At 35.4% G+C, this 12,976-nt stretch overlaps 1 protein-coding gene across 2 annotated transcripts in view; it reads right to left on the bottom strand.

Annotated features, from left to right (window-relative positions):
* Positions 1-2,844: 2,844 nt before the first annotated feature.
* LOC133528126 (hemicentin-1) overlaps positions 2,845-12,976 on the bottom strand; it is a 569,794-nt gene continuing 559,662 nt past the window's right edge. For both annotated transcript variants that reach the window (XM_061865357.1, XM_061865358.1), the window contains 3 exons: positions 11,584-11,759; positions 10,179-10,327; positions 2,845-9,227 (listed from right to left, as the gene is read on the bottom strand). In XM_061865357.1, coding sequence (XP_061721341.1) covers positions 9,081-9,227; positions 10,179-10,327; positions 11,584-11,759 — 472 coding nt within the window. In that variant the 3' untranslated portion in view covers positions 2,845-9,080. The remainder of the gene's footprint in view (positions 9,228-10,178; positions 10,328-11,583; positions 11,760-12,976) is intronic.

The raw sequence follows: 12,976 nt of genomic DNA, 5'->3' as shown, positions 1-12,976 counted from the left end.
AAATGATTTGATCAAATTGTTTGATGTTTGCTGTAAAGGGTATAAGATAGATAGCAATGTTTTTTTAAATTGATATTTTGAAAATACCGAAATCTTTCTTTATTAATTTATAGTATACTAGTTGGCATTTGATCTGTCTAATTTTCTTTCTCTTTCTTAGGCTACTTATGTATTTCCAAAAAAAATCGTAATAAGCATAACTTGCATACAGAAAAATTGTGAAACTTTAATAAAATTTATCCGAGGTACACAAGCGTCACCGCGTCGAATTTTTTTTACTAACGTTAATTTTAAAATATATTTATTACAATAATGTGGATACAAATTCAATTCTATAACTAAACTATAAAACTTCCAACCTAAATCTATAAGAATAAAATAATGATAATTTATTTTCCAAATATAAATTAGCCATTGTACAGCTTACGATGCAAAGATTAAGTAAACAAATATTCTCTAAAATCAAATATCAAATAAGCCAATTAACGATGTTTGCGTCCGTCCCAATTTTAGCCCGATGGAAAACAGTTTGATCGAATTACTTGGGCTATCAGATTATATCATTTTACTTTTATAATAACATTATTATTTTGTTATGTAAGTGAATTTGTTGATCAAAATGATTATATATTTTAATTGGTTTTAAGGTAATTGTAATTGATGATACTTTAAAGATATTTGGTACTTAATTTAATTGTAATTAATTATGATCTACACAAATTAGGAAACAAATATTATTATTTTATTAAATATTTTAATTTGTGTTTTTAGTAGGTATAGTAATTGACGAGTGTCTATTCAAAAGGGCTTATTTCCACTTTCAACTTTTTTTTAACTATGAATATACTTTGAGTTTCAAGTTCTAATAAGTCTAAGAAGAGACAAGAGTCCTCAAAGAGTATTCAAAAATCAAAGTCCGGATCAAAAGGCCTTATTTCTCTCTTATAATATGAGAAACAAATAGGCCTTTTTATAAGTGTGTATTATACATTATTTTTTATCTACGTTGAATCAGAACTTTTTGTAGGACTTGAATTTGAACCTGGCTATAAAAAAAAACAAATAAAGCCAAACCAAAAAAAACAAATTAATTTTATTATGGCACCTAAGGTTTATTTCTCACAAGGCCGCAACGAAACGGCTTAATTCCAAAAGTTCGCATCAAAAGGACTCTGAAAAAGATATGTTAATTAACATAATTAAGTAGGTAGATTAAGCAATGTATGTAGTGCCATAACATTTATAGCAACTTAATTTAATATAATATCGAGAAAAAAGCAATTATTTCGGAATGGAAACCGTGGATTTATGTTTTTCCCAATTTCCCAAAAAAAAGTTCAAAGTGGAAATAAGGCCTTTTGAAAAGACACTCCTCAATTATACTTGAAAAAAAAAACACAACCAAGCACTTTAACCAAGCTCACAACCAAGAGGAGGCAAACGAGCAGACGGATCACCTGATGGTAAGCAATTACCGCCGCCCATGGACACCTGCAACATCAGAGGGGTTGTAAGTGCGTTGCCGGCCTTTAAGGGAGTACGCTCTTTTCTTGAAGGTTTGAAGGTCGTATCGGTCCGGAAATACCGCAGGCGACAGTTCATTCCACGGGCTATTCCGTACGGACGCATTTTATTTCCTGTGTTACTTTTTTCGCCGTTAAACGCAGGCGATTGTTTTACTGCGCATATTTTTGACCATTAGTCAGAGAATAGGAAACTCTAGTACCTGTAAATCTTTAGAAAAAGTACAAATGTACGGGACAACGGTAGACATGGAATGCTCATTCAGTGCCGGAAACCGGATTCAAAGCAGCGTCTTCAGCTTTCGCGGCAAATGCCCTGCAGCCAAGATCATAATCCTTAACGCTTCGACAACGAAACGCTTTGTCTCTCTATCATTATTCCATATTAATGCGACAGTGGCGTGCGTTTCCATCGCTATGGAGTAATCGATTTGCACGATGGCTACGTGGCCGGGATCTTTAGGCTACCTGGACAGAGCCGTTCCCGTCCTTTCTCGAGTATGTGCGATCTTGACAATATTTTGCAAAGACCGTCTTCGATCAAATCTAGTAGTAGTACAATATGACATGTATCTCATTAATTTTTATTGAAAGCAGGAAATAATCACTAGGACGGCATTGTCCCGGTCTCGGAGAGGACTAAAGGCTCGAAGATGGCTAATGTTGACATCAACCTATGCGATATCTATACGCGGTTAAGACCCATTTTCGTAAATAATAATGTGTAAAGATCGTAAAAGTTTAAATCAACGTTCTAATACTATTACTAGTACAGTCAGCATCAGAAGTAGCGGGTGAAACAACGCGCCGCAAGTATCTGATATTCCGTGTAACTTTTCCAAATGTAGATAATTTTTTTAAAATTCGCGTTTAAAAATATATCTTTTACAGTCTTAGTTGTTCTATATTAAAGATATCAGTTTTTGTTACCCTTTGTCAGGCTGACAGTTCAAAAATGAAAAACGATTGTCAGTCTTACTCATCGAAAATAGAACACAAGTTTGAAGTGCCGTATGTGGGAAATATATCTCCCTTAGCCTTTTATACTACGTCGGTGGCAAACAAGCATACGGCCCGCCTGATGGTAAGCAGTCTCCGTAGCCTATGTACGCCTGCAACTCCAGTTACATGCGCGTTGCCGACCCTAAACCCCCCCCCCGTTGAGCTCTGGCAACCTTACTTACCCTGGTAAAGGGTTAAGCTGTTACAGAATGCGTTATTTGATCCGCTACTTTTGATGCTGACTATACTACCTTTTTCAGATTTGTCTTTATTTTTTAGTTCATTAGGGATGGGATTAGGAATATTAATAACAACTTCATTTAATAAATGCTTGACATTTTATTTGGAAACATTTACAAGAAACGATCTCTTTCAACAATACTTCGTCATACTCAGTATGACCGACAATTGACGCTAACCTAAGTCACTCCGTGGCTTTTCACGGACACGCCATGGTAATTAGGTTGGTAATGGTGGGCTTTGATCTAAAATAAAATGACACTTAAAAAAACTAGGTAGAGTCCGGCTAAGGTATAGGCGGCCACTTTGGGGAGACGAAGTTTGTAAACGCGATTGTAAACGTCATATTTTTATAATAATTTGACGTTTAATTGTCATCACATTTCGACAAACTGTTATTCAGTCTGTGCAGAACTCAAGCATATTATAGAGTTACTGTTTGCATAAATAAGCTCGTTACTTTTTATAAATTGTGTTGTGCATAACAAGTGATCCAAAAAAAACATTAACATGGACGGTAGCGGCAATTGAGGCCGTAAAATTTCACCGTAACTAAATAACCGTGGCCAGTAAAAGACGTGGTAACAGTGTTACCACGGTAAATTATACGAATTAATGTGTTACGGCAGCTCAATTCGAACGTACAGTCAAATTATTAAATATCGACAAGGACAAAGTGTCAAAAATATGTATACACGACCTTATTGCATTAAAGTAATGTATACATATTTTTGTCACTTTGTCCGTGTCGATATTTAATACCTTGACTGTACATTTAGATATCTTAATGTAATTTAGTTAATACATACAAGTACTGGTACGAGCAAGACGTAATACCGAATAACGAGATGATATAATTTTGGTGGTAAAATTTTAGTTCGAATTGTCCTCCGGGTCATTTCTTAGTAACGGAACGGAAGCTAAATTACCATTTCATTGCCGTAGAAAGTCATGAGTGCTGGTAATTATAATATACAGTACTTAGCACCTTTAGACCTAAATTAGACTAGACATTTTAATTTCGTTACAATTTTAATACTTATTTACAAATTTACATCCATACAAAATTATTAGTGGAGTTATAAAGAATACAAAGTAACGTCATTTTTTTATCGAGTAGGTACTATTAATCGGTAAGGTGTTATTGTAAAAAGAGGTCATCTAAATCAATATTTTGTACAAATCCTCACACAGCAGTTTAAGTAAAATTACAAAGGTATTCTCTTATCAAAGTAGGAAAGTAGGATTTTTAGGGTTCCGTAGCCAAATGGCAAAAAACGGAACCCTTATATTTACAATGTGTTGTTCTCATAGAAAAGAAAAGGGAACGTATTACTACAGAAGAATTACAATGCTTTAATATGTACTAACAGTAAGTCTCTTTTTACTAAGAACAACATATCATCCAGTTTACTTAAAAATACACTTTAAAAATTAATCTTTGATTAGTTTATTTTTAAATTAAGATAAAAATTAAAATATTCTTATAACCTAACATAAATATTTATTATTATCTGATGTGGGTAAAATTAAAATAAATAAGTTCCCTGAGTTGACATAGTTGAAACCCACGAAAAACGCGACACGCGACAATGACAGCGACAATGACAATGTTCTGTATCTTGTCGCGTTATCATGTTTATCGTTCTAGTTCGGATAAAACTAGGCATTCAAATACTTATTTATTTACAATTTTTTGGAAACGATAGCGAAAGTTATTACAACAGTTACGTTACTATTTACAAAATTGAAGGAAGTAGTACAATTCGATAATTCTCGATGTTTTGTAATAATAAAATAAAAAGTAATATTGTAGACCTTTATTTATGTTAAATTAAATAGGGTAATAGAATTCTTAAGTTTCATAAACGGTGATTATATGGCAAGTATATCTTCAAATATTATAATCAAAGCTACAATAAATAAATGATTAGTCAATGAGCGAAAGAATTCTCGTGCCTAGATTATTATCTACAAACACAAGTTTTTTACGAATATAAATATTATTGATCGCAATTACCTATTTGTATTTATTGTCATGATTAGAATTGAAATATTTTAAATTACTTAAGTACCATAATAATAAGATTAAGATAGCTCGCAAAAACGCGAAACCAAATATGTTAAACACGCGAGGCATTGGTTGTTCCGAATGATTTTTTTGGTTACATATTACCTATACCGGGTGTTTCCTGTAACACAAGCAAATAATTAAACCATATATTGTACTCCTAAAACGATATAACTTTTGATTAACAACTTTTAAAAATTTAAAAATCTTTAGATTTAATCTTTTTCATACAGATTTTATAATATTTTCAATGTACGCTAACATCAGTGTGTTTGACGATGCTTGTCACGCTTTAAGCGTTAAAAAAATCGCAATACATTGCGTCTTAGAATTAACCTCAATGTGTAATAAAAATTAAAAAATAAGTTATTTTTAAATGTTGCTGAACAAATGTTGGTAAGTTTGAGGAGTACAGCCTATAGTTTTAAAGTTCTTGTTACAGGAAACACCTGGTATAATATAATTTGAATTAACTATCACAAAACGCTACAGTAAGTCCCATTCAATTGAAAGATTGTTATGTACTCTCAAAATCTCACGGGAAAATATTACAGCATTAAACTCGAGTCATAACTCTACCATAAACGTCACTTTTCACGCCCTTTTTAATACTGTTTGACAATAGATAACTTTGCCCATTGTCAGTTAAAACCTCATAAAACTCCGTTTAAAGTGAATGTGTATTTTTTACACCCGTTTAAAATGTATGTGTGAAACTTATAACCTGCGCGGCAACAGACAACAAGGCTAACTGGGATATTGAGTTAACTGGTAGATAAATGTTGTCGTTCGATTTAACGGCGCTTCGCGTGTGGCCGTCAAGGCGTTGGTGGGGCTAGGCAAAAAGCGGGAGGCCAATTAATGTATTCAAACTTACATTTTGGCATTAAAATGGTATCTAAATTATGTCTTTTTACTATCATTTGCCCGAGCGTCTCGAGCGAAATGGTCGCGATAATTATTTATTTACTAAATAACATCATTTTGATGTCAAATGCACGTTCGAATTGGCTTCCGGGTAAAGTTTTGTACCAAGACGGCTCTGCAGACCTGGCTACTAAAGGGGTTGTTGATAAAATACATCGCATGCGCGAATTATAGCACTAGAAATTTGATGGAAAAACGTAGATCAAAACCATTTGACATTATTACTATTGAATAAATTAGAAAGAATAATATCTATAGGTAACTACTAACTGTAAGTAACTGTTGTCAGCCTCCTTCATTAATCGATTGTTTTGTTTTAAACTGTATCTTTTACTGAAGTATGCCAATAAAAACGCATTCTATCTATCTATCTTATCATTTCGGCAATTCGTACAAAAGAGACTGGCTTGTAAGACAAATACTATAATTATAATTTATATAATAAAGGGAATGTTCGTTTACTTCAACGTGATTTGCAGGTTGTTGCTAATTGCTACGAGTATGTGTTCATTTGTAAACACGACATGTTCCATAAGTAAATTGTTGAGCACCTTCATAACTATTTGCTAAAATAATTGCTTTATAGGTTTAATAAAAGATTGTCAAAAGAAAAACAGAGCGAACAAATTTTGTAGCAAATCTGCGGCCATATTTATTTTTCAAGTATAGAATTTATTTATCAGACAATCCGCTCATTTAGAGGCCCGCTACAACTTCTTCTAGATCGATCTGCAGGGTGTTAAACTAAATTACTTTTTCGGCCTTCCCTGTAACGGAGCCTTGACCGGTATTAAATGTTTATCCAATTTATTATCGCCTACGCTGTGTTACCTATCTTTAACTATGTTAGTTTTTCTTTTAACTTTTTGAAACATTTGTAAGTTATTCATTTGTTACTTTAATGTGTTATGTTTGTTATTTCTAAGAATGGCTCTAACTTCGAGAATTCTTTAGTCCATTTTTCATACGTCTATTCTTTAGAAGCTTTCTTATTTGATTGTGAATTCGTGTGTGTAGTTAGAAATTCTTTTATTTATTGTTACGTTGTCTAGACATTTCGTGGAATAAATTAAATGTAAATGTGACATACGTTTTACTTCTTCTCTGGAAAATGAATAAAATGTTTAGAGGCAGTGAATTCATCATGGAAATCATATAATTATGATACAGTAATTCCAGTTTTATTCATATTTGGACACATATAGCATGATGTAGTTGAACAAAGGAGCGATATACTTCGCTTCTAAGAAATATTAATACTATTGATATGTGTCGTTGTCAAGTAAAAGGTACCGTGTTGTCGCTTGCCATAATGACACTCTGATATTTTATTCGTATGAAGATACAAGCAAATTTCGTGCTAAAAGTAGTATCTTTTGATTGAAAACGTCACATATATTTTTAGGCATTAATTGCTTGATAACATTCGAGATTACAAATAAATCAAAACAATGGAACATGGCAAGAAGATAATGAAATGAAGTTACATAAAAGAGGTGTTTTCCTTTCACATCTCTTAGGTATTACAGTTGAGCTAATAGTGACTAAAAAAAATACAAAGTTCTTAGGCCTCATATAAAAGTTCTATAATAGCATCGAAACGAAACGTATCACACTCTTAAACTATTTATTTGTACACAAAATTCGTAAAAGATTACATACAATAGGAGCTCTAAAGGAACACAGTCAAATACTTATTTAATACGGAGAATTTACATCGGAGGGAACTGCAGTCAGATAGATAACCGAGATGTTCAACATTTTTAGCAATCTTTACTTAGGTTTATAATAACGATAACTCTTTACTTGTATTTTATATGGCCACGGTAATTAGAAAACAGATACTTCTAAATAAGGCGGAGATAAAAATAAAAGATAAGATAAAAATAAAAATAATATGGATAATTTTGATGTTTAACATCTTTCCTTGCATAAAGATTAAAGATAGTTTATTTTCCAAGTAGGCATATTACAATGCGCTTATGAACGTCAAATAAAGCTACGCCGGCCCTATATCTCTGACCCGAAAAGATTTAAATCCCTGCTAAATTGTAGGAAGGTATCCCAATATAGGACCGGCAAAAAACTCAGCATATTATTTACCATGACTGACATCCGTTTTACATTTTATGGTCTTGGTAATTAGAAAACTTTTTTACTCAAGGTTAAACAAAGAACTTCTGTGCGCTTCGTTTGTTTTTTGTCAGTCGATAACTTTTGTAATCACCGCTCTTGTATAAAAAATATTACTTTTTGCGTTAGCCTGGATATATTACGTGGTCGCTGCGTTGCGATACCAGACTTTATTGATTTTTAGTTACTTGTAGATTTTCTTAACAGATAATTTATTCAGTTTTTTGTAAATAATTACTTAGTGTTATCCAAGATCTGACTGCAGGCTTAATTTGAAGGGAAATGGCGCTAACACATGATTATTCCCATATTCATATCCATTGAGCAAGACATTACAAAATTCTAAAATTATTTGCGCGTTATCCTGATATTTGTGCAGAGTCACTATCTTAATTAGAGCCGGGGTATTAGTTAAAATCATGGTTGGCTAAATCATAGCATAAAGACCTTAGCGAACTCGGCGCCATCGATTGGACAGAAACGGCTTTGGAAAGGGAAGCATTATTTGGTGTCGGAGGCCTAGATCCACTTCGGATCGCTGCAACAGAACAGTAAGTATGATTGATATTAGAATAACAAATTTCAATTTTGATTGTTATTCCTTCCCTTAACCCTTGGTATGCTTAGGAGTAGATCAGCTCCATATATATTCAACCAAATTCATCTTAAACATGAAGATGTCACGGTTGCTAAATTAATTAATTTTTTGACAGGCGCATACGAAAGGTTAACTGAAGCATATTGCTTTCTCGCATAAGCCAGTGCAGTTACTTAGTTCACTCTACTCCGCAAAATTTCATAATAAATCTTACCTGACTTGTCAGTATCATGCTAGTACGATGTTGACCCCGGCTCCAAATGACTAAATATTACCACTATCCTGCTGTCCTGGCTGTAGGTCTAATATATATTTCAATTCTATCATCTGTGCTCGTAATGTGTTACATGACACACGATCATAGACGTAAGGCTATAAACAGGATAGTGACATTTATCTGAGATATTGCTGTATTGCGCATTAATATTCCATCTGTCAGGAGAGTCTGAACAATCAAGATGACATAGAATATCTTCTTGAACTCTTTCCTAAATAATTCCTCGGGACTGTTCCCAAAGATTACCTTCCTGAACCAACTATAATTCATATTGTTTTCTTCCAAGCGCCATACCCGAACCTAATCTACTTATATACAGCTTTCTTGCACCCGATGCGACGTCGTGACGACCTCGGGCCGGAGTCGGTGTGCCGTAAGCGATGACGTCACGCCCGTAGCCGAGGATGGGCTGCAGGCGTTCACGCCTTTGTTCACTCGTCCTAAACTATGATACGACTGTAACAATGGAAAAATATATTCGTGACTACAAACCAAAAACGCGACTAACATCAATCCGATCGGATCATTGGGTTTTAGGACTAACTACTAGCGTCTTTTGAGCGTCGGTCTCTAGTCAGCAATGGAAAATGTCGTCGCTGCGCAGTTGCGTCAACGTTGCGTCGAGCAGCAGGCATAGAATTGACTAGACGCCGACGCTCGGGAGACGCTAGTGTGGGTGGCCCTTATGGGTAATTATATAAAGCAAAAGTCGTCTTTTCTCTGGATAATAGGTAATAATTTTATCCAGTTACGTATCTAAACTTACAATTATTGAGCAATTCCTTCGATAACAACTGATGGATCTTATCATTCAGCTTTTAAAAATTATTGGACCACGAGAAAAGTTTCATAACTAACCTATTTCTGAGAAACCATTAAAACTAAAAGCGACGAATTCATTGTTGTTTTTCGAAGTACCTACTGCTTATTAAAACTCCAGGCGCCATAGTAACAGAAAAGGTCACGAAAATTGTTGATTATTTTGGAAGTAGATGGATTTCAGTTATTAGATTGAAATTGTTTTGGATGATTTTGATTTAGGAAAGAATTTTAGTAAATGTTTACTGATTTACAATAATATTACAAAATTTCTGATGAGTATCTTATAAATTGTCACTAGACTTCGCCTGTAACTTTGTCCATGTTTAATACATTATACATTTTCTACCTCATTTCCACCCTAAAACATCATTTTTAATGGCGTTCTATATTGCATTATTTGAAGAATATGACTATTTCGTATTACGAAACTCTACCTTCTACCGTTCAGTTATTTATCAGTATTTAAGTGATAGAATTGTATATTAAATATTTTTTAACATTTAATGGACGCCACATTATACTTGCATTCTGCACAGGAAAAAAATATTGGGTGGTTTTTGCTCTTTAATAAAGACTAATACTTACACTAGTTAAAGGTATTCTATAATCCTTCTTCTTCAAGTCCGCGTAGTAGGCCCCGTCGGGGTCCGCGCGGATCTCTTCCACCTTCGGCATCTTGGAGGCCGAGGGAGGCCGCTGCAAGCTCATGTAGCCGTTGGAGACTGGCCTCCGTTCTAGAGACAAAGATGTACTTAGAAACTGTGTACTTTTACACTGATTTTGAAATCTTTGCGCTATACATCTATACTATAGTTCTATAATGAAAGTCAGACACTAAGCCAGATGCTTTCACGGTTTTTTCCTAGCACATATATTACATTTTGGTTCACAGAGCATAATTGCATTTGCAAGCGGTGGTGGCCGAGTGGATATGACATCCGACTTTTGATCCGGAGGTCGCAGGTTCAAATTCTGGCTCGTACCAATGAGTTTTTCGGAACTTATGTACTAAATATCATTTGATATTTACCACTAGCTTTTCGGCGAAGGAAAACATCGTGAGGAAACCTGCATACATCTGCGAAGAAATTCAAAGGTGTATGTGAATCCCCCAATGCGCATTGGGCTAGCGTGGGGACTATAGCCTAAGCCCTCTCGTGTATGGGAGGAGGCCTGTGCCTAGCAGTGGGACGTATATAGGCTGAATTATTATATTATTATTAATTGCATTTGGCTGAATTTCCAATCTCACCAAAATTAACTGCAATTCCTTGCGATGAACCGACTCAGTAAAGTAGTTGCATAATCTATCCGTTCTCATGAGACTACAATATTTATAAGCTATACTGCTCTGCTTCCTGCACGCCAATCCAGGAAGAATATTGCATCAATTCCACTAGCCTGAAAAGGGCTTTAACTTACAACATAAACAAGGCACTTATGTCGTCAGAATCAGAATCATCTTCCCTAGGAACAGGCGCTTGTAGCAGCCGTGCTGTTTTTTCAATACCCCACCTCTTTATAGGGTATTCGCAATTGTAGTCATTCAGAAAGAAAAATTGTCTGCACAGGTTTCACAAGATCAGGAGACAGTTATATTTACTCACCACATAAACAAGGTATGATATTAGTCATCTTCCCTCGGATCAGGCGCATATAGCAACGGCCCACGCACCCCGCTCATTTCTCCCCGAGGCTCTTTACTTCCCCAAAACCCTGTCCCTTAACAGGGGGTGACCATAATTGTAAATAAATCAGGATTGACAGGTTGTAACTCAGGAATCTTTAGTAGTTGTTCACCATATCAATAAGGTATGATGTCAATATAGAGCTGGACGATATCCATTTATGTCGGTCGCCCGCCTTTTTGACAGCCGACACATTTTTTGATACATTGATTATTTCCTTGATCCACGCCAATGAAACGCCAACGAAGAAAAAATGCACAAATTCCACAAGTTGGGAAACTAGTGCTACAGTGGATACTCACCATATAAACAAGGTATGATATCAGGGTCAGCGTCATCTTCCCTGGGATCGGGCGCCCGCAGCAGCGCGCCGCGCGGCCCGCGCGCGTCCCCGCGCGGCGCGGCGCTGCTCGCGCGCGACTCCTCTTCTTTTACGGGGGTGGGGGTGTGCGCGGCGCGCTCCATGTACATTGCCTCGCTAGAGCCAAAAAGAAGAATATTCGTATAGTGATCAGTCGTCAGGTGTTTTAAGTAGTGTACTCATCATCATCATCATTATCATCGCAGCCATAAGACGTCCACTGCTGAACATAGGCCTCCCCCTTGGACCTCCACATGTACCGGTTGGAAGCGACCCACATCCAGTGTCTTCCGGCGACCTTAATAAGGTCGTCTGTCCATCTTGTGGGTGGACATCAGTGTACTACGTCAAGATTTCTGAAGGTGTGGTTTCTATTTAAAAAATCATCGGGGTCGAGATCAGAACGATATTCTAAAAGGCTACTATTCTGTATTTTATTCTCGATCGAGATCGGACCGATATTATAAAAAGTCTCTGTTTTATTCTCAATTCTAAAAACAAATTTTCCGTGCTTAAATTTTCTCATTTTAATCAAAGCATTTTCATATCCATTCATTAGGTCAAAAAAAAATGATTCTTAAACTAAAAGAGATTGAATGACTAAATGATACGAATCCAGTTTTTTAATATAGTCTGGCAAGTACAACTTGTCAACCAGGAAAACTATACTCATCCCTTTTTGTTGGGTGCTAGTACTAGCGTAAGTATAATTCTCTCTGTCTGTGTTTTAAAATGGGCCAAACTATAAGTGTACAGGGTGTAAAAAGCCTGTAGTTGACTCTGTTCACCCAGCTCAGATCACCCGGGTCAATTAAGTAAACTAAAAATACACTTAGTTCACCTATGATTTTCTTGGGGGTATTAAGTAAACTTTAAGTATATTTGATTCCCCTTTGTTCACCTGAGGTGCACAAAGCTAACAGACAGTAAATTTAATGCACCTGTGACCAATTATGGGTGCATTAAGTATACTTTAATTTACTTTTTGTTTACTATGTTAACAAATTTAATGCATCAGTGACCCATTATGGGATTTATGTGGGTATAAAAAGTACGTTTAGTGTACAATACTGTAAATCTACTGTGGTGTACCTACCTAATTAGTAGTAGTAAAACACCTTATTGAACTGAATAATTTATAGTTAAAGAACTGTTTTTTCAAAAAAATTTAGGACTGTAGTTTCGGAGACAAGAAGACTTCAGCACGAAAGGGCCCGACAGTATTTCACTTGTGAGATAAATTACCAGTCCCTCTCTAATGAATACCGCTTCAAAAATACGGGTAGTCTATTTCGCGGGCGATATCCTGGCGCGCCACTCCTGTTCTAGGCCGG

Source organism: Cydia pomonella, chromosome 19, assembly GCF_033807575.1.
Source record: "Cydia pomonella isolate Wapato2018A chromosome 19, ilCydPomo1, whole genome shotgun sequence".
Taxonomy (NCBI): Eukaryota; Metazoa; Arthropoda; class Insecta; order Lepidoptera; family Tortricidae; genus Cydia; species Cydia pomonella.
Note: the sequence above shows the minus strand (reverse complement) of the source record. Positions and strands in the feature narration are given on the sequence as shown.